Source organism: Natrix helvetica, assembly GCF_964273705.1.
Source record: "Natrix helvetica genome assembly, chromosome: 3".
Classification (NCBI taxonomy): Eukaryota; Metazoa; Chordata; class Lepidosauria; order Squamata; family Natricidae; genus Natrix; species Natrix helvetica.
Genome location: NC_138549.1, coordinates 59,010,946 through 59,035,808, shown reverse-complemented (window position 1 = coordinate 59,035,808; position 24,863 = coordinate 59,010,946). Strand labels below are relative to the sequence as shown.

The following is a 24,863-nucleotide window of genomic DNA, read 5'->3' as shown; positions in this document are numbered from 1 at the left end:
AAGTTGGGTGGGGCTTGGGTAATTTTTCAGTACGCAGGCGCAGAACGCTCGTCGCGTTCTCTTCCCCTTCCTTAAGGTTTCTGTGGTTGACGCGTCACATTCTACCTCAACGCGACGGCACACGAAGAAGGGCTACTGGCTTAGTTTGGGAAAAGCAGCGAGAGAGTGAGGGATTGTGAACGGCTGCCGACGCGCCTGCTACGATCCTGTCCCATGAGAAGTCCCTCCTCGGCTTGCCCCTGTCTCGTGATCAACAGCAACAGCCACCGAGAGGATGCGTCGCTACCCCCTGGCCCGAAAAAGTGCACGGAGGAGACGATGAAGGAGGTGCTGCCTCGTCGGCTTCTGATACTGGCGGCCTCCTTCCTCCTCAGTTGCTTCCTTGGGTGAGTGTTTTGACCGCGAGATAAGAAATGGTCGAAAAGAGCGAGATAAGTCTTTGGTCCCGGAAACTTCTTTCACATCTGCGCCCCTTGTTTTTCCGTACGTATCGAACAGCGATTATTTTAAAACTTCTCCTTGTCCAGTTCTACATCTTCTAGTTCCTGGAGCGAAATTTTAATTTAACCAAACTTTAGAGTCTATTTTCGGTATGTGCCCCAGAAGTAAAGAAAATGCCTGCCATCGTTTAGCTTCTGCTTGTCCGAGTGTTCGTTGAAACCAGACTTCTCCTTTCCAAATCTCTTCATGCTTATCAGAGACCAATCCATATGGTTTAAAAGGCGTGCCTGATTTTATAAGAAATTAAATGCTTGGAAATAATTTCTCGTTTGGAATACACTTTTTAAAGCAAACGAGTTGAGCGCTGTATGTAGCAGCCTTTTCCAGTCAGGTGCAGTCCTGAAGTCTACCTTGCCTAAAATTGATAGCAGTCATAGATATCACATGTCTGGAAGACATTTAACATCATGCTCTTATTCTAAGTGTAGCTCTTATCCTAAGTGTAGTTTTTTAGAAGTTGTGGTGACTATTCTGTGCAAAAGATATCTTGAGAACAAACATAAGTTTTACATTTACTTTTTAAAAAGATTTATAACTTAGATTTTCTAATTTTTCCAAACTCTTGTAAAAAATCCCAAAGTCCAAATAATTAAAATAAATATTTAAAAAACCACGTAAAATTGGATTTACCATTAAAATATTATGACAATATATAAACAAGACATATTGATTGGATTTTTAGTATTGGTGAACACCAGTTGAACTTACTGTTAAATTTGAGAGAATGGGAAGGGGTATTAAAGCAAGGTTAGTACTTTAAATTGGGTCTGGAAATGAACTGGCAAGCTATATGATGACATAAAGTGATAAAAGTAGACATCATCATTGTCTTTATATGACCATTTTTATGGGAGCACATAGTTCGAATTTCCAGATAATTTTTTAAAAGTAGTCCTATATAGAGGACATGAAAATAATTGTCATAAGGCCATGAAGCAAGATTGTTCATCCAGATAGGGTCAGAGTGGATACCAGTCTAAACTGGTAAAAGCTCTTTAGACCAACACAATGATTAGCTTTTTCATTGTAGAATTCAGAAAAAATCTCAAATTGTACTTGATTGTTCACATAGAGTGCAATTTCCCTTTGATTTAGAAGGGGAACTGCACTCTTTGAACATCAGATATAATTAAAAATATAACAACAACAACAACAACAACAACAACAACAACAAATGGTACTAGTAGTAATAGGAGCCCTTGGAGCAATACCCAAAGGATTGCCTAGATTCATGGAAATTTTGAACTTATTAAGCCTGAATATTCTGACTTTACAAAAAATACCTTACTCAGAACTCAGATGTTACCGAAGAGGTAACAAGTCTTAGGTCCTTGGTTAGGATTTGAACTGTTAAGTTTTTACCAGTCTTGAACTGTGAATTGAATTGAAGATTTCATCTTAATAAAATTGATACTGCAATACCAGGTGATGCACGAATTGAAGAGAAGCAGCTAGAAAAAAATAACAAAATATCATGATTTGCAAATTGAAGTTGAGCAATTATGGAGAATGAAATCAATGATTGTACCAATAGTAGTAGGAGCTCTTGGAGCAATACTCAAAGAGCTGCCTAGATACATGGAAATCCTGACGTTATTAGATCTGAATATCCTGATTTTGCAAAAAAACACCCTACTCGGAACCGTTTATATACTCTAGTGCAGTGGTTCCCAAACTTTTTCAGTCCACCGCCCCCTTGGTGCTACAAACTGATCCTCAGTGCCCCCCCACCCAGTGGTGGAATTCAATTTTTTTTACTACCGGTTCTGTGGGCGTGCGTTGGTGTGTGTGGCTGGGGGGGTCATGTGACTGGGTGGTTTGCACAACTGAAGAAAGATAGTAACAGTAAAATTCAAAACCGTAACAATTACACATTTATTCAAAATCCAATTTAAAAACCTTTTTAGTTAATGTTAATTCAACAAAATTGTTGAACATGATCCAGTGATACCAGGTTTTCAAAGTCTGATAGTCATTTATCAAGAACCTTAGTAACTGGTAACTTAGTAACCTCAGTAAAATTTAGTAACTATTTCACTGTTCAGTAAATTCTTAATGTGATGGATGGGCTTGATGAAGTGATACCAGTTTCCCAATGTCTGGTTTTAAGTCACTTAGCAGGAGTCTTAAATCACCACATTCAGTAATCTGGAGTCGATTTCTTTATATCTAGTCACTAGATGACCTATGAAGTCCCTTCCAACTCTGTTAAGATCCACCCGAAGAATCGCTCAATTTGTCGGGAGCGGACCCTATTAAAAGGGGTCTGTTTTAAGGGGCTTCCCCCCCCCCACAAAACCTTCCCAGCGCCACAGAGAAATTCACTTGACCAGCAAACTTGGGAGTCGCGTTCTGGAAGATTAAAATCTTAATTCTTACCTTCTGGGACTGCGCCCCCCTCCCCCAGAATCCTTTTGGCACATCTGAATGAAGGCATTATGCAGGGGCTTTTGAACTCCTGGACCCCCATCTCCTCCTCCGTTCTCTCCTTCTCCCACCACCTCCCTCTAAATTTGGAAATGTTTAAAGTTCCCGTTCAGAGCTGGTGTAGCAGGTTTGACTTAGAAGCCTGTCCTAGGGGCAAGTAGGATGGGCAGTAACAGACTCAAACTCAACCCCTCCAAGACGGAGTGGCTGTGGTTACCGTGGGTTCCATCACTGGCCATTGGGGGCGAACAGCTGGCCCCCGTGGAGCGGGCGCACAATTTGGGCGTCCTCCTGGATGCCCGGCTGTCAATGGATGACCATGTGACGGCCGTGGCAAGGGGGGCGTTCCACCAGGTTCGCTTGGTGCGCAAATTGCGCCCCCTATTGGACCGGGGCGCCCTGCGCACAGTCACCCATGCACTGGTGACGTCCCGACTGGACTACTGCAATGCTCTCTACATGGGGCTCCCCTTGATATGCACCCGAAGACTACAGCTAGTTCAGAATGCGGCCGCGCGGGCCATCATGGGAGGGACAAGATACTCCCATATAACACCACTCCTGCGCGAGCTGCACTGGCTGCCTGTGGTTTTTCGGGTGCGTTTCAAGGTGTTGGTTACTACAGTGCCAGCGGGCGGCGCCTAGGAGTAGAGCCTTCTCTGTGATGTGCCCAACCCTCTGGAATGACCTCCCCCCCCCCGATATTAGAACTACTAATGACCTCCGCTCCTTCCAACAGAAGCTTAAGACCCACCTGTTCCAATTAGCTGGCTTGACTGATGTATAGTCCCATTTTTAACCTCCTGGCAAACATCTTACTGTGTAATTTTTAAGGGAATTTTAATTATATTTGTATTTTAATTTAAATTTGGTACAGCACATTCTACCTCCTCCGTTTATATGTTTATATGTTTATGTATTTATGCACATTTATATTTTGTATCTATATGGTTTTTAATATGTTTGTACACCGCCCCGAGTCCTGTTTAGGAAAGGGTGCGGTTTATAAATAAAAGTTTACTTACTTACTTACTTATCTTTGAAGCGCTCCATGGCTCAGGACCTAGCTACCTGCGGGATCGCATCCTGCCCCATATATTCCTGCGGCCGATTCGCTCTCACAGGGAGGGACTCCTCCGGGTGCCGTCTACTAGGCAGTGCCAGCGGGCGACGCCCAGGAGTAGGGCCTTCTCTGTGATGGGCCCGACCCTCTGGAATGACCTCCCCCCCGACATTAGAATAACGACCGATCTCCGCTCCTTCCGTAACAAACTAAAGACCCACCTGTTTAATTTAGCTGGCCTGGCCTAACTGTAGCTTTTGTGTCCTCTAGCCTGTATTTTAAATTTTAAATGTTTAGGGATAGATTTTATAGGTTGTTTTAATTTTTAACTATACTGTACAGCCTATCATATAATTTGTTTTAATGGGTATTTATAATTATTTAAGTTTGTATATTGTTTTATTGTGGTCTGTACACAGCCCCGAGTCCCTTTGGGGAGAGGGGGCGGTCTATAAATTAAATAAAATTAATTAAATTAATTAAAAAATTAAAGGGGAAGGGGGGGCATTTAATGTGCAGAGGGGAGTTGGGGGGGAGGCAGAGCCGCGAAGGTTCAAGCAGTAGCAAGCTACCTTGCTGCTGCTTACCACCCACTGTAATTCCCCCCTCCCACATACGTATGTCTCCGAGCCTTTGCTTTGATATGGGCTTCTCTTGCCCCAAATCTTGCATCACTACTCCTCCCACCCCTCGCAGGAGGTTCTCCCCCTTCCATTTGGAAAGCTCTCCTCGCATGGGGAGGTGGGGCGGGGGGGGGAGCGGAATTTCGCATCCAGCAACCAAGGCTGTTTAAACAAAAAAGGGGGGCCTGTCCACAACTCTCCTGACCCCCTTCCCTGCTTCTCCTTCCCCCAATCTTCGGAGAAGGATGAATAAAGGAGAGGGCCACTGACCAGGAAGCGGAGGGAGGGAGGGGATTTTCAAGAAAAGGTAGAAAGGAGCAACCCTCAGGCAGGAAGGGAAAATCAAGGCAGAGTTTAGCGCCCTCCAGCTTTGGTCCAGAGAGCCCCCCCTCCCCAAATATGAAATGTGTGGCAGAGTTCCCATGACATGTGGGAACATGCGGACTCAGCTGGTTCTCCTGAGATCTCCTCCCGGGGTGGGGGAGGGGTGTCAGAGAAGTTGCATCCGGGGAAACTTTGTAAAGAGAAGCCAAAAGTCTCCGCTTTTGAGAGAGAGAGGCACCATCGTGGGCACTTCCCGTGAGTGAAAGAGCATGCCAAGAGCACCGCCCCATGGAGTGTGTCAGCTCCGGCCACCCACTTGAAAGATGCCGGCTTCCGAGGCTTTGGGGATCGTGGAGCATCCAAGGTTCTGAGGCTTTGGAGCGGAGCCCCTAGAGCTGCCCAGATGGGGCCAGGCGAGTCCTCGCAGCCGCTTAGATGCTGGCTGGGAGTTCGCTTGGGCAGCCCCGTGGCATGTGGGGGACGAACCGAGGCCAGCCAGGTCTACAAGGGGGTTGGCGGTGCTTCTTTCCCACATTGCCCAGAAAAGCTGCCCCCCCTTCCCTCTCCTCCCCCCACCCCCAACACAGCTTCTCTCTCCCTCTCTTCTTCTGTGTGTGTGCGCGTGCGCGAGTGAGCCTCCAAAGAGAAATCCTGGACTGTGTCCCCTCTGTAAGCCTCGGATGCGGAGCTGCAGGCTGTTGACCCAGCTTTACCTGCCCTACGTCGCTTCCCTATAAAATCCCAGCACGGAGGGGGGGAGGGTATTCTTTGGAGGCTGATCGCTACCTCTCATTCCCCCCTCCTGGGCTACGTTCCCACGCCACTCGCTTAAACCACCTCCATGGAACCTCCCATCCTCCCCAAAGCAGCACGTGTACCACAGGAAGGCTCTTGGGTCAGCACGAACCGTGGTTAGTGGGAAGGGGCTTCCCCCCTGCCCGGTGGGGCGATACCGGTTCTGGACTTTGGGTTAGGAACAAGCCGACTCATTTCTCCCGCCTTCGCATGTCGGAATCGGACCGCCAGTGACTTTGCAGAGGAAGCGAGATGACACCCAGCGCTTGAAATGCCCAAAAACATCACTAACTAAGGGGCCACCTCCAGCACTCTTCTGCCACCCCCCTTTCCTTTTAGCGCCCCCCGCCACCCTCCTTGCCTCTTAGCGCCCCCTGCCACTCCCCTGCCTCTTTGCGCCCCCCTGCCGCCCCCCTTGCCTCTTAGTGCCCCGCTAGATCATCTCACCGCCCCCTTTGGGAACCACTGCTCTAGTTCTATCTTAACAGCTCTTAGTTCCTAGGTTAGGACTTGAACTGTTAAGTTTTTACCAGTCCCAGACTGTGAATCAAATTGAAGATTAACCATAGTAATTATTTTTATTTTTATTGTTATGTCCAGAATAATCAAGTGCTACAGCCACACTATGAACTTGTTTTGACTCCAGCAATCTAGTTAATTTAGTAATTTAGACAGAATAAAACTTGACAAATAAATTTTAAAAAGACCTTTCCTATGCACTGGTTCATCTGCCTTCCTGAGATGAATATGGGTGATAATGAGGAGAGATAGCCATTAAACTGTCTTGAGTTTATTAATTCGATTTTTTATCCTACCTTTATTACTTTATTAATCAAGGCTGTGAACATATATAATCCTCCTCCCTTCTCCTCTTTTCCCCCAAACAGCAAACCTATGATGTGGATTGGGATGAGCGTTATTGGCCCAAAGTCACCCAACCGGCTTTCATGCCTAAGACAGAACTAGAACTCATAGTTTCAGGTTTTTAGGCCCGTAACTTCACCACTACACCAAGCTGGCTCTTGGAGTTCTTGGAGAAAATGCAGGATAGAAATGTGTCAGATAAATTGACACATTTATCACACATAAATTGGATACCATCTCTCTATTGAGATGGGAGTCACCATTAATTTCTCGAATAAAATACGTTAGATTTTATAATTGTTCCAAATCATTGGATTATGGATCAGTCTCTTTCTTAAATAAGAGATCTCACCAAAGCATCCAGTATTGTGGACTTTTGCAGTATAATGAAAATCCACCAGGATTGCTAAAAGACAAACAAACATACAAGTTTTCAAATGATATATTAAACTCAATCATGATAATTGAAACACTGTAATTCTGTGACAGGAATGTTAAAATAAAGTTTTGAAGAGAAAGCAGATCTTGTGTTGATCAAAAAGACTATTATTAACAAATGAAGTGTTTTCTTTATATGAGTATTCAAAACAGGGAATGTACTTTGCTTCCAGCACCACTTGAAATGTTTTTCCAGAATGGTCAAGCGGGTTGTATTCCACCAGAATAGTTGTTTGTTGAAAGTATATGTCTGTTATTTCAAGTTCAAAAATCCTTTAAAAAGATTTTAGTATGGTGGGGTCCCCAACCTCTGGGCTGTGGCCCACAAGTCGTTTGGAACTGGGCCATGGAAGTGGTGGGTGAGTGTGTGCGTGCACGCTCTATTTGCACAAGTGGCAGGCTTGCTTGCCATTGCTGGAGCGGAATCATCCAACGCTCCTCCCGCTGGTCCACACAGCTTGAAAGGTTGGGGAACTCTGCAGTACGGTTTTCCATGATGAAGTTCTGCTTTAAAATCAGAACAAAATTATATGTTTTATTTTGATCTTGAAACAGCTGTAGGATACACTACATATACTTTGCACATTGTATCTTGTGCCTTTTTTTAAAAAAAGATTTTTATTTTTAAACAAGCATAAACAAACAAGACATGTAACATAAAAACATCTTCCATTGCGTACAGTGTGTCGATTGGTTACAAGGTTTTTGTGCATCCTTCCATAGTCATCCCTTAAAGTTATATAAAGTCCCATATTGTCAATCAAGTATATTTGTATACATTATTATTATAGTACTTCATTTGTTTGACTATCACTATTATTTCTTCATTTCAGCATTTCATTGTTCATATCATCAATCTAATATATATATTTCTTCATTTCAGCATTTCATTGTTCATATCATCAATCTAATATATATGTATACAATTATTATGATTATTAAACATTCATTGAGTATAGCTATTATTACATCCTTTTTATGTAAAGCCTACTAAATTTAAATTTTAAAGTAAATTTATATTATGGCATTTCATTACATCATCCTGAACTCATCCAATGGTGTTACATCTTTGTATTCTATTCTATATAGAATTGTTTATCTTTCATCATCCTGTATCCTTCCAGTAGAAGTGCCATCCAATATCTCTTGCCATTTGTAAGATCTGTATTCTAAGTGTTTTCTTGGTAAGTCTTATGTGGACTTCTCTTGGCAACTTGTTATTCATTGCATATCTTGTAAAGACTCGAAACCCTCCATCTGTTCCTTCCATCAGCTTGCCTTTGGTTATCACTGGTGTTTCTGCCATAATTACTCTCATAGTTTCTGCCAAATTTTCTCCCCTTTCTTCATCTATGTTTTGAAGTCTGAGATAGAGTTCCAGTTCGCCGACTTCTCCTTTCAATGTTCCACACATATAATTTCCCTCCACTCTTAATTTGCTGTCAGTGTCAACAATTTTCTTATCACTTTGTTCATATTTTTCTGCAATTTTTTGAGCTCTATCCTCAAATTTCATTATTGTTTTGTCAATATACTCAACATTCCCTCCATTCTTTGTTCTATAATCTCAAGTCTCTTTTCAATTCTCTCTGTGCTTATTAATTCTTTTTGAATTTCTAGCATAATTACTTGCAATGTTAATTCCTTTTCTTCTTCGTGTTGCGCCATTTTTCCAGATTGTAAACACTGCCACTAAAACATCCAAGGCTTTTTGCTAGGTTTCAAACAAGTTCAGTATAATCTTTCAAGTCAAAGCTTTCTTTTTATTCCAAAAGAGCACCTTATAAACAAAACATGCTTTCCCTCTGTTCCTTTCAGTAAATAAAACCAGTAGCCTTGAGATATCAGATGTAACCCAGCCTCCAGCCTCTAGATGGTAGTGTTACTTCTTTTTCTTCTGCTTTTACCTCTCTCTTTAAGCTCCGGGTTTAAGAAGAGATAAAAAAAATGCTTAAAATGCTTAAAAGTTTCGATCCAGCCGAGCATTGAGAGGAAAGATATTCTTAATCCACAAATACAGATAATGGAGAAAAATAGAAGAAGAAGGAAAGAAGAGACCAGTCCAATGTAAAAGTAAGAGGCATTTGTAAAAATTCCATCCACAAAAAAGAAACAAAATTAGAGAGAAAAAAGATAACACAACAGTTTTCATTCAGGCTAATTCACCACTTACTCTTTTCTATCTTCAATTTTGATTTTACTCAAAGTCTTTTTGGGTGTTCTCTAAATAGTAAAATTTGTGTCACCAATTTCGACACACATTCTTTCCTGCTCTGCTTCCGTTTCAGGGGTCTGTCCCAACCTTCTGCAGCTTCAATGGCTGCTTCTCTTTTAGCTGGAAAAAAGAGCTGCTCCTGGATCAATCAGGGGCTTTGCGATGTGCCCTTCTTTATCACCAGGATGTGCCCTTCTTTATCACCATCTCTACGGGACGGTTTAAGTCCAAAAAGGACTGTCCAGAAACAGAAATATTGACAGCAATCCTGGCGCTCCAAGATTGCATGTCGTGTCATAGCAACGTCAGTCCCGCCTCCCTGTATCTTGTGCCTTATTGTATAATGCAAGTTACTAAGATTCATTTTGTTGTAAGAACTAGAAAAATACTCATAAAAAGTACCCGTTCATACTCTTTTATATCTTGAAATAAGTTACATATTTTTATTGTGTAGAATTTTACTTTAATGATTTATTAAAATATTGTTAATGTTCTATTCCTTATTGATGTTTCCTCAATTTATGCTATGCCATATATTTACATAAAAGAAAAAAATATTTTTCAAAATAGGGAAAGGTTTGTTGGTGGTGCCAGTAAAACCAATAGATGCCTTAGATTTATCCTAGATTATTGTGACTATATTTTAATTTTCCAGTAGAGTGGAGGGAGGGGTCACTGAAGGGTTATTACAGCCTGATTGGTCCATTTGACTGAGAGAAAACTTCTTAGCCTTCGGCTTCTCCCGTTGGCTCCCAGTTTCCTCTCAGTCAAGAAGGTCCAAAGACTAAATTTTGGTTCCCAGAGTGATTGTGAGTACAAAATTCGAGATTTATTTGGTCAATTGGATATTCTAAATCAAACTAAAAGTACTAAAATCAAAATAGAGCTGTGCCCAATAGGACAAGCCATCGTGGTCCTAAATAGGCAGGGAGAGCAGCTCGGAGCGTCGCTCTTTCCATCCAACTCCCTGCGGGCCTTTTTTTCCCCCCGACTGATTCCTGGTGACTCGGGCGTGCCGGGAGGCTTACAGCTCACAAATCCTCCCCCGAGACGATTTGCTTGCCTTAAAGCCGCAGTGCCGGCGGCCTTTTGCCGCGCGTGAAGACCGACAGCTTCTAAACGCGACCGCGCCGCCTCTACCGGGTCGGCGGTGCCCTCGGCAGCGGCGCGCGAACGAGACCGGAGCGCCAGCGGCTCTTGCCGGGCGTGAAGACCGGCGGAGATCGTACACGAGCCACGATCCCTTGTTTTAAAGCGGCAAGCCTAACAAACTGCTGGGGAGACAAGCGGCAAACTCGCGCGCCATTTTAACGGCCGCTTGAGGAGAAAGACATTAATTTCCAACCGGCGGCCATTTTGAACACGTGTCGGGCCTAGCTCTCCAGGCCTAGCCAGCTCCCACCAGCATTCAAGGCCCAAGCTGAGCGCTCCCACCAGCAAGAGGCTTCTGGCTGCGACTACTCTACACTCCTCTTTCATCAAGACACGTGAGTGGGGCGATGGCAGCGAGATCCGAGGCCGCTCAAACGGCGGCTCCCTAGGCCCAAGAAGATAAGTCAGGCCCCACTGCCCCAGCTAGGCCTTGAGTTTCCAGGCCTTCTGCGGAGGATCGACCCTCCAGAGCCCTACAAAGGGACGAGCTTAGGCGTTCCAGGGCGATTGAAAAGGCCATTGAGAGGGCAGAGAAGAAGAAGGCCAGGGATCCCAGGCCTAGATCTAGATCCCCCAGATCTGAGGCCCCGTGTCATTCCCCTTCTGTCAACAGGGGGTTCAGCCCTTCTTCTCCCTCTTCCTCTTCATGCAGATCAGTTAGGAGTGAAGGACGGGGGGCTTCACCCCCACCCCCAACCTCCCCTGGGACAGGGGGCTTGGATAGGGATGACCCATTAGAGGGCCCTTCTGCAGGCACCTCCCGGGGTAGGAGGTCCCACAGGGATTCGATCCCCCACGACTATGATTCTGACTATGATGAGGAGGATCTAGAACACCTCCCTGAGAATCTAAAACGATTAATCTCTGCAGCCATTTCCAGGGGAATAGCTCAAAGAGACAGACCTTCCCGGCATAGTAGGATTACTCCCTTCAGCAGGGCCAGGTCTAGAACTTCTTCCCCTTCCCTCAGGAGCGAGGTCTCCTCTAGGGAGGAGGCCCGTCGTCAAGACGACTGGGGTTTCTCTGAGGAAGAGGATGCGGCCACTGATCAGCCCACCTCCTCCAACCTATTCATCCAGGCCATGTTTAAGCCACTACTGAAAAAGGCTAGGAGAACCACCAAGGTGGGCACGGGGGACCCCACAGTGCCCCCGCCCAGAGACCCGGATATGGTGATGTTTTCAAACACGGCCACCAATAAAGAGGAGATCCCTGCCCCTCTGCTATTCTTGGAGGTGGCCACCAGTCAGTGGGCGAGGCCTTCAAATTTTTCTCCCCCTGGCAGCAATGACAGGCGGGCTTATAACATGGAAAAAACCTTCTTACAGGCCATCCAATTACCGGCCATAGATCAACCGATAGCTGCCCTGGTCTCATCTTCCCCGGTGGTCTCGGGGGATGCGGCAGATAAGCTTAAGCCGGAAGATAAGAGGGCGGAGCTCACCTTGCGGAAAAATTACAAGGCTTCCGCATGGGCAATGCGGGCGGCCGCCGCCGCCTCGTATTTTAATCGCACGATCGTTATGTGGCTCCGCCAACTCCAGGATCGTATCCCGATCCAGGATGATCGCATCCATCAGGATTTAACCAAGATTATGGCGGCCTGCCAGTATTCGGCCGACGCTACCCTGGATGCTATGCGATTCGGCTCCAGCGCCTTAGCTACCTCTGTGGCCGCACGCCGGCTCCTTTGGCTTAGAAATTGGCAGATCGATAATAAAGCCAAATGGGATTTAATAGCTGCCCCTTTTGCGGGTCCCAATCTCTTTGGGTCTGCCCTAGACCCGATCTTGGTGGAGAATAAAGACAAGAAAAAGGTGATGCCCACCTCCACCAAGAAGGCCGAAACACGCAGTCACCCGTATCGCAGGCCTTCCTTCAGGAGTTATGACAGGGACCAGGAGCCCCGTTTCCAGCAGTACAGACAGGATAGGCAATACAACAGACAGAATTTTCAGGATCGCTCCAGGTACCAGTCCCAATCCAAGCGGCCCTTTCGTGGGGGGGGGGGGGGGCGGCCGTCCCTTCCGCAGAGGGAAATGACTCGAACCCGAGTCATCCCATAGGCGGCCGCCTGGCACTGTATGTGGACAAGTGGGACCAGATCACATCAGACGGGTGGGTCCGAGCGACCATTCGCCACGGCCTAAGGCTAGAGTTCCTCTCCTATCCTCCAAGACGCTTCAAAGTGTTTTCCCCGTCCCGGGATCCGGAACGCCGTCGTCTCATGGACCTCGCCGTCTCACACCTTCTGGAAATCAGAGCGGTGGAGGTCGTTCCGGAACCGGAGAAGGGGCGGGGCTACTATTCAAATCTATTTGTAGTCCCGAAGGCCTCGGGGGGTTGGAGAGCAATCCTCGACCTGAAGCGCCTGAATCAGTACCTAGTCTACAGGCGCTTCAAGATGGCCTCCCTGAAGTCAATCTTACAGGGTATTCGGAAGGGGGATTACATCGCCTCGGTAGATTTGACGGAGGCCTATCTTCACATCCCCATTCTCCGGGCTCACCGTCAATTCCTACGATTCTCCCACAAGGGCCGACACTATCAGTACCGGGCCCTTCCATTCGGCCTGGCCTTGGCCCCTCGGACGTTCACCAAGGTCCTGGCGGCACTGGCGGCTTACCTGAGATCCATTCCGGTGAGGCTCCAGTGCTACTTGGATGACGTCCTGGTGCAGGCAGGGTCCCTTCCCAGAGCCAAAGCAGACCTCCAGCTGACCATCCAATGGCTCCAGACACTAGGATTCTCAGTAAACTTTCCCAAGAGTCACCTATCCCCATCCAGACAGATTCTGCATCTAGGGACAGTAATCGATTCCGAGTCAGGGAGGGTTCGCCTATCCCCAGACCGTCTGACCAGTCTGAGACAATTGATCACGTCCATCAGGACAAAAAGGTCCGTTTCCACCCTGACCTTATCCCGACTCCTGGGGAAGATGGTATCCTGTATAGGGATAGTTCCCTGGGCCCGTCTACATCTGCGTCCCCTCCAGTGGGCCTTGATACCAGCCCAAAGGAGAATGTTGAGCAACTCTCTGCGACCGCTTCGCTTAACGCCGGAAGTGAGATGTTCGCTCAAGTGGTGGATGTCCCCGGCATTGCGACAGGGGGCCTCAATTTGGGAGCCAGAGAGAGTACAAGCCACGACGGACGCGAGCCTTTACGGCTGGGGGGCCGTGATGGGGTCCGACATGGCCCAGGGACGTTGGACTGCCTCGGACCTCAGACACAATATAAATTGGCTCGAGCTCAAGGCCGCGAGACTGGCCCTCCGGACTTTCCACCGCCAGCTGCAGGGGCAACACGTCCTCCTGCTTACGGACAATGTAGCGACGAAAGCTCATGTCAACCGTCAAGGGGGGACTCACTCCCGAGCCCTGTGGCGGGAGGCACAGACATTAGGCCTATGGGCGGAGAGACACTTGGCCTCAATTGCGGCGGAACATATATCGGGGGAATCCAACCACCAGGCAGACTGGTTGAGCCGGGCGACTCTGGACAACGGCGAGTGGCAGCTGGTCCCAGAGTTGTTTCGGAAGATTTGCCTCAGATTCGGCAACCCCCTTGTAGACCTGTTTGCCTCCCCCGGCAATGCACAACTGCCGAGATTTTTCACCAGATTCAAGACTCCAGCAGCAGAAGGAGCGGATGCTCTCAGAGCCCGGTGGCCTCCGGGTCTCCTCTACGCCTTTCCCCCCCTTCCCCTCATTCCCAGAACCATTCGGAAGGTGGTCGCAGAGAGGGCTCACGTCATTCTATTAGCCCCATATTGGCCGAGGAGACCATGGTTCGCAGACCTGGTCCAGCTCTCGGTCACAGACCCCTGGAGGATTCCGCCAGAGGAGGTCGTCCTGTGTCAGGGGGTCTTACTTCACCCAGAGCCACAGTGGCTGCATCTGACCGCGTGGCTCTTGAGAGGGGATTACTGAAGGGGAGGAAGTTGTCGTCAGGGGTCATAGCCACCTTGGAGGCAGCTAGGAGACCGTCCACAATTAGAATCTATAACGCCACCTGGACGGCTTTCGCGAAGTGGTGTAGCCCCAGGGGGGTGGATCCAGCTAGGGCCACGGTTCCAGACGTGTTAGAGTTTCTCCAAAAAGGGCTAGAGGACGGGTTGTCCCATAATACACTCAGGCGACAGGTAGCGGCCCTGTCGACTATATTGGGAGGAGAGGGCTCCTCTACCCTCTCGCGCTCTCCATTGGTGAAGAGGTTCCTTAAAGGGGCGGCCAACATTCGTCCGCCCCCCGTTCATAGGTTCCCTACCTGGGATCTTACCCTCGTCCTGAAGGCACTGACGGGTTCTCCCTTTGAGCTGCTCAGGTCGGTCCACATGCGTCTCCTCTCACTTAAGGTAGTATTTTTAGTGGCCATTACATCGGCCAGGCGTATTTCTGAATTGGGGGCCCTTTCTGTTCGAAGTGACCTTTGCATGATTCACCAGGACAGGGTGGTCCTGCGTTTGGATCCTTCGTTCATCCCGAAGGTTAACGCTCTGTTTCATAGGGCCCAGGAAATTGTCCTACCAAATTTTTGCCCCAATCCAACAAGGGAGAGAGAACAGGCGTGGCATCGACTGGATGTACGCAGGGCCCTCCGTATTTATCTGAGACGGACGGAGGGCATTCGTAGGACAGAGGCGCTGTTTGTCTCGTTCCATCCGAGTTCCCTAGGGAAAAAGGTCTCGTCTTCAACTATTGGGAGGTGGATCAGGTTAGCCATTGTTGAGGCTTACGGAGCCTTGGGAAAATCCCCCCCTTCGGGGATTACAGCTCACTCCACTCGTAGTGCAGCCTCCTCAGCGGCCTGGGCCACAAGGCCGCCCTTCGAGGACATCTGTCGCGTGGCCACCTGGGCCTCCCCTACTCCCTTCATAAGACACTACCGCCTGGACACTTATGCCTCGGCTGAGGCGTCCTTTGGGCGGAGGATTCTCCAGCGGGTGGCGGCCGATCCTCCCCCTGGGACCCAGTCTTCCCTCCCTGGGACGTAGCGTGGGTATGTCCCTTCAGTGACCCCTCCCTCCACTCTACTGGAAAAAAAACGTTGGTCTTACCTGAACGTTTTTTTCTGGAGAGTGGAGGGAGGGGTCACTTTCCCGCCCTAGGTAGATAGACAGGGTCTGGGAGGGGCAGGATCGGGTGGCCCTGGGCGGCTTTCCCTTGTCTTCTTACATCATACAGACGCTGACCGTGACATCGCGGAAACTGGGAGCCAACGGGAGAAGCCGAAGGCTAAGAAGTTTTCTCTCAGTCAAATGGACCAATCAGGCTGTAATAACCCTTCAGTGACCCCTCCCTCCACTCTCCAGAAAAAAACGTTCAGGTAAGACCAACGTTCTTTCTAACCAATAAAAATGATACCCATTGCAGTTAGTGTGCAAAATATATATTTTCAAAGAAATGTCTGCTATTGCCATCAGGAATCAAAGAATCAAAAAAGACTGTTTGGAATTATTCAGAGAACTTTGCACTATATTACTAGTCACAAACAATTTCTTGATGTTTTATTAACCTATATGTCAACATCTAATACAATACTCTACTTCATAAAGAAGATTACAGGTAGTCCGTGTTTACTAACTGCCTTGTTTAGCGTCTGTTCAAAGTTATACCAACTGGAAAAAACAGTTTTGTTACCTTACATTTACAGTTGTTGCAGCATCCCACAGTCACATGATCATCATTTACACACTTCCCAACTGACTTTCCAAAAAGCAGAATTAATGGTGAACACAGAAGTGGAACTGTAACTTATGGTCATATGATGCCTTAACAACTGCAGTGGTTTAACAATGGAAGCCCAAGTTACGTAAATCTGGTACCATCACATGATTTTTCACTTAGCAGCAATAATGCTTAGTGATGGAGTAGCCAGTCCCAGTTGTGGTTGGTAAGCAAGGACTTCCAAATCCAGCAACTGGTATTTTTATTAAGAAGCTGTGCAATTTCTCCTAAACGTCAGATGAAGTTAGAAGAATGATCTAAGTCTAATACATAATTAGGTCTAATACATAATAACTGCTGTTATTCTCCCCCCCCCCATCTTTTTTTGCCTGGTTAAGACAGCTAGCTTCTTTCAAATTTTGTCATCTTAGTTTTTTAACAAAGAACCAATTCTCTATTTTTACTATTTTAAGAATTTGTCAACAGTATTTTAAACTGCAGCATGCAGAATTGGATGCAGATTACAACTATTAATAGAGCCCCAAAATGTACTTAGCTGCCTGGCTTTGCATAGCCCTATAGCTAGGGCTATACAAAGCATTTAAGGAATTATGTTGCAAAACATACTGGCAAAAGTGAAATGCATCTTCTCAAAGCATTCAGGCAACCATAATCTACAGAAAGCTGAACGCAATTGTTTTGAGTATTTCCTCATGTTCTCTGAACAGGTAGTCCTCAAGTTACAAATGTAATGGAGCCTGCCTATTCCATTCACGATCACTCCTTTCTTTCGCCACACATTTGCTAATTGAATGCACGGCTTGTTAAGTGCATGTGAGGTATTTTGGGGTGGGGAAGCCCATGGGGGGACCTAGTGATGAAATAGGCCATCTTCTTCAGACCACCCAAGGCCTCCCCCAACCCACAGATACCTCATTCTCCATCTCCTGGAATCCCCATAATTGTTCCCCCCACACATCCTGCTGCGCCAGGTCATTTACTTGATGAAGATCTGTCTCCTCTCCAGCCTATTCCTTTGCTGCTCCCTCCTTTTGTCACCAAAGCCTTCCTCAAGCAGTTTGGCGGTGAAAAAGGAGGCCCGGAGGTTTGTGCATGGCCCTGTGACAGAGAGGAGATATTTGCAAGGTAAGTGAGTCTCCACATGTGCCTGTGGAGACCTGGCTGGGTGTGTGTGAATAGGAGGGCGAATGTTGCCTCCATTCGTAAGGGCGAACAACTGCTGTGGTGTTGTAACATTCATAATTTCAGGACTTGTTTGTAAACACTAGGGGGGGCGCTTATCGCATAACTTCAGACATTCCTAAGGCAGTGATGGCTAACCTTTTTTTGTTGCGTGCTGAAAGCTTTCACATGCCCACACCCATAATGCAATGCAATGGCACCCCCATGTGCCCCGCTGCCATGCGCATGAGCACATGCGACTCCCTGGCACTCCCCCTGCCTCCTACACATGCACACATGACTCCCCCATACCTTTTAGAAAAAAACGCAGGGGTCTTCAAACCTGACAGTTTAAAGTCTTGTGGACTACAACTCCCAGAATTCCTTCTCCAGTCATGTTGCAGCGACGTCATCTGCAGGGATCTGCTCCATCTTTGGTTTCTTCATCATGGGCAGGGCTGCCGCTGAAGATGCTGATGAGCCGCGCAGTGATTTCAACTGCCGCACAGTGATTTCTACTGCCACAGGCTCCGGAAGCTGGGGAGGTCCTTTGCAGGCAGCTAGAACTGTCCGCCCGCAAAGGACCCCCCCGGACTTGTTTTGATGAGCACGGGGAGACTGACGGTAGTTGTGAAGCCCCTAAGCCCCCCGCCGCCACCAGAATAATTGCTGCCACCACCTCCTCCTCCAACAGCACCACCACAGCTGGCGCCCCCACCCGTGGCAGCGGCACCTCCCCCTCCTCTCGGAGCACCTGAGCTCAGCCCCGCGTTACCCCTGCCCCCTCCTCCTCCACCGTGCTTTTGAGGAGCCATGAGGCCTTTTTTTTCCCCTGCTCCCCCCCTGCCGCCTTCCTACTGGGTCCAGCAGCCCCATGGCTCCTCAAAAGCACGGCGGAGGAGGAGGGGGCAGGGGTGACGCGGGGCTCAGCTCAGGTGCTCCGAGCGGAAGGGGAGGCGCCGCTGCCACGCGTGGGGATGCCGGCTGGAGCTTTGGCGGCTTCACCCCAGCCGCAGGGCCGGGCGGCAAATCTGGCAGTGCTGTTAGAGGAGGAGGAGGTGGCAGCAGTTATTCCGGTGGCGGCGGGGGGCTTTGGGGCTTCACAACTACTGTCAGTCGCCCCGTGCTCATCAAAACAAGTCCGGGGAGGTCCTTTGTGGGTGGCCAGTTCTAGCCGCCTGCAAAGGACCTCCCCAGCTTCCGGAGCCTGTGGCAGTAGAAATCACTGCGCAGCAGTTGAAAACTGCTGCGCGGTGTTTTCTTGCCATGTGCGCAGCCGCACACCTTAGAGGGAACATTGGTGCAGCAGAGACTCAAAAATCTGTTGGCTGGCGGGAGGCGTGTGCGCATGTGCGGTGGAGTTGAGCTGGGGTGACTGCTTGCACGTCTGCAGAGAGGGCCCTGCGTGCCAACTGGCACATGTGCCATAGATTCGCTATCATGGTCCTAAGGGAACACTTGTAATCCGGGGATTACCTGTACATGCATTCAAAGACAATACTTGTGCTGGGACTGTCAGCAAAGCAGCTATGTATGTACACATATGTGGAGATGACTTGGAAAACTTGAAACAACTGTGCTGAATCCTCTGGAGAATATAGTAACTTAAGAACTTTGCAGAGTGATGTTGTTTGTGACACTTTACTTTACCATTTTACGTAATGTTACAATTTAGCTGTATTAAATCAATTTCAAATCAGAGGTTTTTTTTGCAAGGCTACTAGTGGTAAGTAATTGTTGTTGTTAGTTGCGAAGTCATGTTGGACCTATCACGACCACATTGACAACGTTCCTCCAGGCCTTCCTGTCCTCTACCATTCTCTGAGTCCATTTAAGCTCATGCCTACTCTTCAGTGACTCCATCCAGCCACCTCATTCTCTGTCATCCCGTTCTTTTGCCCTCAATCTTTTCCAGCATTAGGCTCTTCTCCTTCTTTCCATTAGGTGGCCAAAGTATTTGAGGATCATCTTCAGGATCTCGCCTTCTAAAGACCTGTCAGGGTTGATCTCCTCTAGGACTGACCGGTTTGATCGCCTTGCATTCCAAGGGACTCCCAGAAGTCTTCTCCAGCACCATAGTTCAAAGGCCTCATTCTTTGGCACTTCAGTCTTTTTTATGGTCCAACTTTCACAGCCATACACTGCAACTGGGAAAACCGTAGCCTTGACTATACGTACTTTTGTTGGCAGGGTGACGTCTCTGCTTTTTAGTATGCTGTCTAGATTTGCCATAGCTTTCCTCCCCAGGAGCAACCATCTTTTAGTTTCTTGGCTGCGGTCCCCATCTGCGGTGAACTTGAAGCCCAGGAAAATAAAATCTGTTACCAGCTCCATTTCTTCCCCATCTATTTGCCAGGAAATGAGAGGGCTGGAGGCCATGATCTTCTTTCCATGCATTCATTTTCTTTACTATTGAAAATAATGACTTAGGACAAGAGCATATGACATTTAACATACACGTTTTATAAATTTGATAAGAATACTGATCTATGTTTTTCTGAGCATAATTTTAAACCAGATGTGCAAAATCATACTCATTTGCTATCTAAAACATAATTTGTTTTTGCCAAAACAATGGTAGATTTCTTCCTTCTGCTATCAACTGTCCCACTGAGTTAGACAGCAAAAGAAACTCCTTGGACATTTTTTTCACCAAATGTTTACTGAAGATTTCATATGGGTACAGAAGTAGAAAAAGTCAGTTCTAACGATTTCAAGTGCGAACAGCATAGGAAAACTTTCCCTTTCCCCTCTTGGACCACCCGTTGTCCACCAATTATTTGCACTTGCTTTGTTTTGTGAACAGTTTGTCTGCTCAGACCTTCCAACTGGTTTTTAACAGTAACAGTAACAGAGTTGGAAGGGACCTTGGAGGTCATCTAGTCCAACCCCCTGCTCATGTAGGAGACCTAGGGATTTGAACCGCTGAAGTGCCGACCTTCTGATCGACAAGCTCAGTGTCTTAGCCACTGTTGGATCCCTCTCAACCCAATTGAATAAATGAGTGAAAACTAGAGTTATTTGTTTACTTAGGTTATCTTTATCTAGTTTTAGGACTTGTGAGAGAGAGACTTGTGTGAGAGATTTTTAAGCATCGTTCTATATAACTTTTTCTTATAAAGATAAGATCAGATACCTACAAAGATTAGTATCATTGAAACTGATAATTCCTTTATGGAAACAAAAGTTGGAATTTAAGAAGCAGGATAGGAAGAACATTGTCACTTTTGAAATTTGGTGTTGCAGAAAACTCCCATGAGTACTGTGGACATCCAAGAAAATAAACCAATGGATGCATCAATCAAATTAGCTCAGAGTTCCCACTTGCGATACAAATGACCAAGCTCAAATTATCCTACTTTGGAAATATTATGTGAAGACCAAGCTGTCTGCAAAAAGCTGTAATGCTATCGAAGGAGGAAGGGAAGAAGAAGACTGGCAGCAAGATAGATGGATTCAGTTATAAAGGCAATGAATATACCATTGGGAGACTTGAAAGAACGTGATAGGGAGATCATAGAAAAAAATCTATGTGGTTGCTAAGAGTAGAAAGAGACAATGGCAGATAATATACGCTTTAGGATACAGTTGATCAGGTTCTAAAAGTCTGATTTGAACTTGTTTGTCAAGGCTCTGACTAATGAAATCAAGCAAATCAGAATGCTGAAACTAGAATCCTCCTCAAAGATCCTCTTTTTTGAGTACATCATATCAGCACAGCTCTAAAGGAAAACCAACTCTAAATCTTTCCCGCGGTTTCAGTATAATTAAAATAGGAAATAATCTCATCCCCAAGTGTCACAGGTCACATCTTAGTTTTCTTATGGCCTGACGTGCTAAGCTTGACTTCTCCCAGTCCTTCTCCAGTCGCTTTTTTGGCTTAAAAAATGATGTGGCTTTCAGCTGGGGTGCCGGTGCCAGGCACTCAGTGGTTCGATGGCCCTGCTGGCTGCAGCTGAAACACTTGATGGGGCCTGCAGCTGGAGCAGAAGGAGGGATGGTGGGCGGCCTTCTTGGCTCCACTTTGGCTTTGATTTGGGCACTGTGTGCTTCTTGTACTGCTTTAGCTCGAGGTCTAGCACTCTGGCCATCTGGTATGAATCATGCATCCGCTCAGGGACTCCCACTAGATTCAGGCTTGTAGTAGTTCTTGGTCCAGGCCTTCCTTGAAATGGTAGACCAGCAGTTGGTCTGCTTCAGCTTACCAGCTGCTCTACGGAACCCCCGAACATACTTCTTCGCTGCTTTAGGTCTTGGGTTTCTACTTTGGCCTGCAGGTCTTGGGATTCGTCTTCAGAGCTGTCTGTTAGCTCCCCCACGAAGGCATTGATGTTCCACAGCTCTGGTGCGTCTTTGTCATGGAGCCTCATCACCTACTCCATGGCTCACCCCTCTAGGTTGGTGGCCACAGCAATCACCATCACCATGTCTGATGGGTAGACTGGGTCTAGATTAAACCATACATGATTAAGGAATAATGCCAACTTCTCTGGGTCCCCATCAAACATGGCCTTTATTGGTGGCGGGTCTACTGGCAGCGGAGGAAGGGGGTGCCCATGGCCTGGGGAACCAGTCTGGCCCCAGATAGTAAGGCCAAGGGAGTCCCTGTGCCATCCAGGGGGAGGATGATGTAGATGTGCTGGACTCGCTGCTCATTGCTGGCATGGAGGACTCTCCCTTCGGCTCAGGCTCACTGCCTTGGCCGGCTGGGGAGATGGGCTGGCTGTTCATGCTGCCATGGTTAGGCTTGGGCTCTGGTGGGTTAGAAGCGGCTAAGCCTCCTAAGCCGCTGTCACCACAGGCACCCCGGGTTGGTACATTGACTCCACTCCTCAGGTTTCTATTGGTGATATTTTCCCCTGAGCTGCTCTTCTGATGGGCTGTGAAGGGCGGTTAGGTGCTTCCATTCCCTGTGTTTGTCACACTCTGTCGTCCTCTTCGCCTTCTATTTTGGGACAAGGGTGGCCAGCGATTGAGGAGACCTCTGGGGGAACTTTGCTTTGGCATACCCTGCACCAAGTCTCCCTCTCCACTTTATAGAGGTCCTCGGGTTGCTAGCCTTTTGGTCCTTTCCACATGGAACTTTGGCCTGGTCGCCAGTGGAAGGATTACCTCTCTGGTCTGGTCTGCCAGCTGTGCGGTCCCGCCTGGGGCAGCACTAGTATTAGCGGTCACTTTTCCCATCTTCATCTCCGATGTTCCCTGAGTCTTTTCCATCTTCCTGGTGTTAGGTGGGCAGCTGGGGCTCAGGACCCCGGGATAGATTTAGAAGAGTTGGTTTAATGTTATTGTTCCAAGTAATGAATGCAAGCACCTTGAGACTCCTCAAAGATTCTCTTTATTGAGTACATCATATCGGCACAGCTCTAAAGGAAAACCAACTTAAATCTTTCTGTGGTCAGTATAATTAAAATAGTCCCCTCCCAAAGTATCACAGGTCACGTTGGCCAACAGGCGGGCTCTCCAGGTATTCCTTCCCCGACCTTAACTGTTGCCAGTAGAGATGACATTGGTTCTCACTAGAAAACACTCTGTTGTGTTTAATAAGGCATTCCAACCTCAACCCCCCCTCCCCCCAACTGTGTAGCAACTGAGGAACAGAAAAATGGCTGCTGCCAGGTTCAGTTCAAAGTTGACATTGTTTTTGTTAAATTGCAATTCTGATTCCCCCAAAATTTATAGTGGTAAATGGGGTTTATTTGTTTTTTTTGAAGCAAAAGAACTATATAAATTGAAGATAAAAGAGAACAAATTATTTAGCAATGATAATACACTGTTCTTGTTTCATCATAGCGCCATCTTTTTTGTGAATGCATCTGTCAATTTGATTTTAGATTATTTATTTGTTTATTTAACAGATTTCCCAGCTGGCATGTCTTTTGTAAAGAGAGTCCTGTATCTGTATCTTTGCATTTACCAAATGAGAACACTCACTTGTCAAATGTGGATGAGAACATCCAAGAGAAGGTAAACATTTATAGGCTATATGGAATTATTTTAGTGCAAATTATTAATGAATTAATGTAGCCATTTGGTAAGAAACTATAAAAACAGATACAAATTTTGTTGGTATATCAGTGTTTTAATTGAATAACAATAATAGCCTTAATGGAATTTATAAATATATGCAGGAAAATAAAAGCAAAAAATACTTTTCTAAAACTGAGTTAGAGTTTTATAATTCATTTGTTTATTTATGTTAAAGAAATGCATTTTCAGCTGGATTTTATGAAAGAACTTTCTAAAGAACTTTGCTCTTGGTTTCCCTCTTTCAAGTTTTTCTTGTTGACTGTGGGAATAGGAAATAGTATTTTTATATTGAACATTTCCTGGAGCATCGTTGATTTTTTTTTTTTGAGGAAGCACAAACTCACATGGCTAAAATAAGAGAAGCAAGACTAATATTCTGAGACTAATGCTGCTTCTGACATAACTCATTTTATTTTATGAAGTCATTCCAAAAATTATTGCTTGGTTTAAATCAGCTGATAATTTTAAAAGAATAAAATGCAAGTTCTTGCATTTTTTTTTGGAAAATTATATTGTATTGGAGAGAAGTGTATAACTGCAGAAGTGGTAATAGTAAAACCATGTACGGATTTATGTTGTCAATTATTTTTATCTTGTACTCATGAAGTTATTGCAAGTTCAGTTCTGAAGTGAGCAGTATGAAATTAAAATAGCTAACAAACTTTAATACTTTTGCTGTTAATGGTATAAGATCAAAGAGTTGGTTATTCAGGGTATATGCTTGGTTATAGATCAAGATCTGTAGAATCAGAAAAAGGATGTTGGCATTTGATTAAATGCAGAACAGTTGATTAGCACATCCTGATCCTAGGGTTTAGTACACAGCAGACATCATTGCACAATTTGATATAGATAAGCAGTGTGGCTACAATTTGGAGGGTGTTTTGACCATTTGAAATGTTTACTTAATGTGCAGATTAGAGGGATCCCTCATTTGGTGTCACAGATGCTTTATACCCATGGGCAGGTAAATCAGTAGTAACAGTGAGGAAGAGCTAAGATACGATATTATAATATTAGCTTTGATACTGATATGTTGGCCTTGAGAGGGCTTTAGAGAAAAATGTGTATCCATATCCAATTAAATTGTGAATCCCAAATGTAAATTATGTAAAGGAAAAAAAGAAACCTTTTTAAAAGTTTAAATATATTCCATTTCCAATTTGGTATTTTTATGTACATGGCAATTGCATTCAGTTGAATATGTTTTTATGTCCTCTAACTAGGAGGATACTGATGGATCACTTGGAACACTGCCTTTGCAATATATTGATTCCACTACAAGTATTTATTCTGAAGATGATTCATCTGAGTCTATAAAGCATAAAATGGTACGTTTTTTAACCAGTATACTTAGAAATTATTTTTCCAAGTACTTGGTGAGTTTTGATAATGCAGAATAGAATTGAATTAGTGTGATATTGCTTTAATTACTTCTGGACCAAAATTGGCGCTGATGAATTGAGTCCAAGCCAGCCTTTTATATTACTTATATAACTCAATTTATTACAAAATGGTGACTGAACATGGACTGTACGGAGTCTATTTATTTATGACCTACCCTTTGTAAAAACAACAACA

General features: G+C 46.1%; 1 protein-coding gene across 2 annotated transcripts in view; it reads left to right on the top strand.

The window, feature by feature from the left end:
* The first annotated feature begins 23 nt into the window (after positions 1–23).
* SUCO (SUN domain containing ossification factor) overlaps positions 24–24,863 on the top strand; it is a 261,352-nt gene continuing 236,512 nt past the window's right edge. For both annotated transcript variants that reach the window (XM_081947135.1, XM_081947134.1), the window contains exons 1-3: positions 24–386; positions 23,111–23,219; positions 24,509–24,613. In XM_081947135.1, the coding sequence (XP_081803261.1) occupies positions 214–386; positions 23,111–23,219; positions 24,509–24,613 (387 nt within the window). In that variant the 5' untranslated portion in view covers positions 24–213. The remainder of the gene's footprint in view (positions 387–23,110; positions 23,220–24,508; positions 24,614–24,863) is intronic.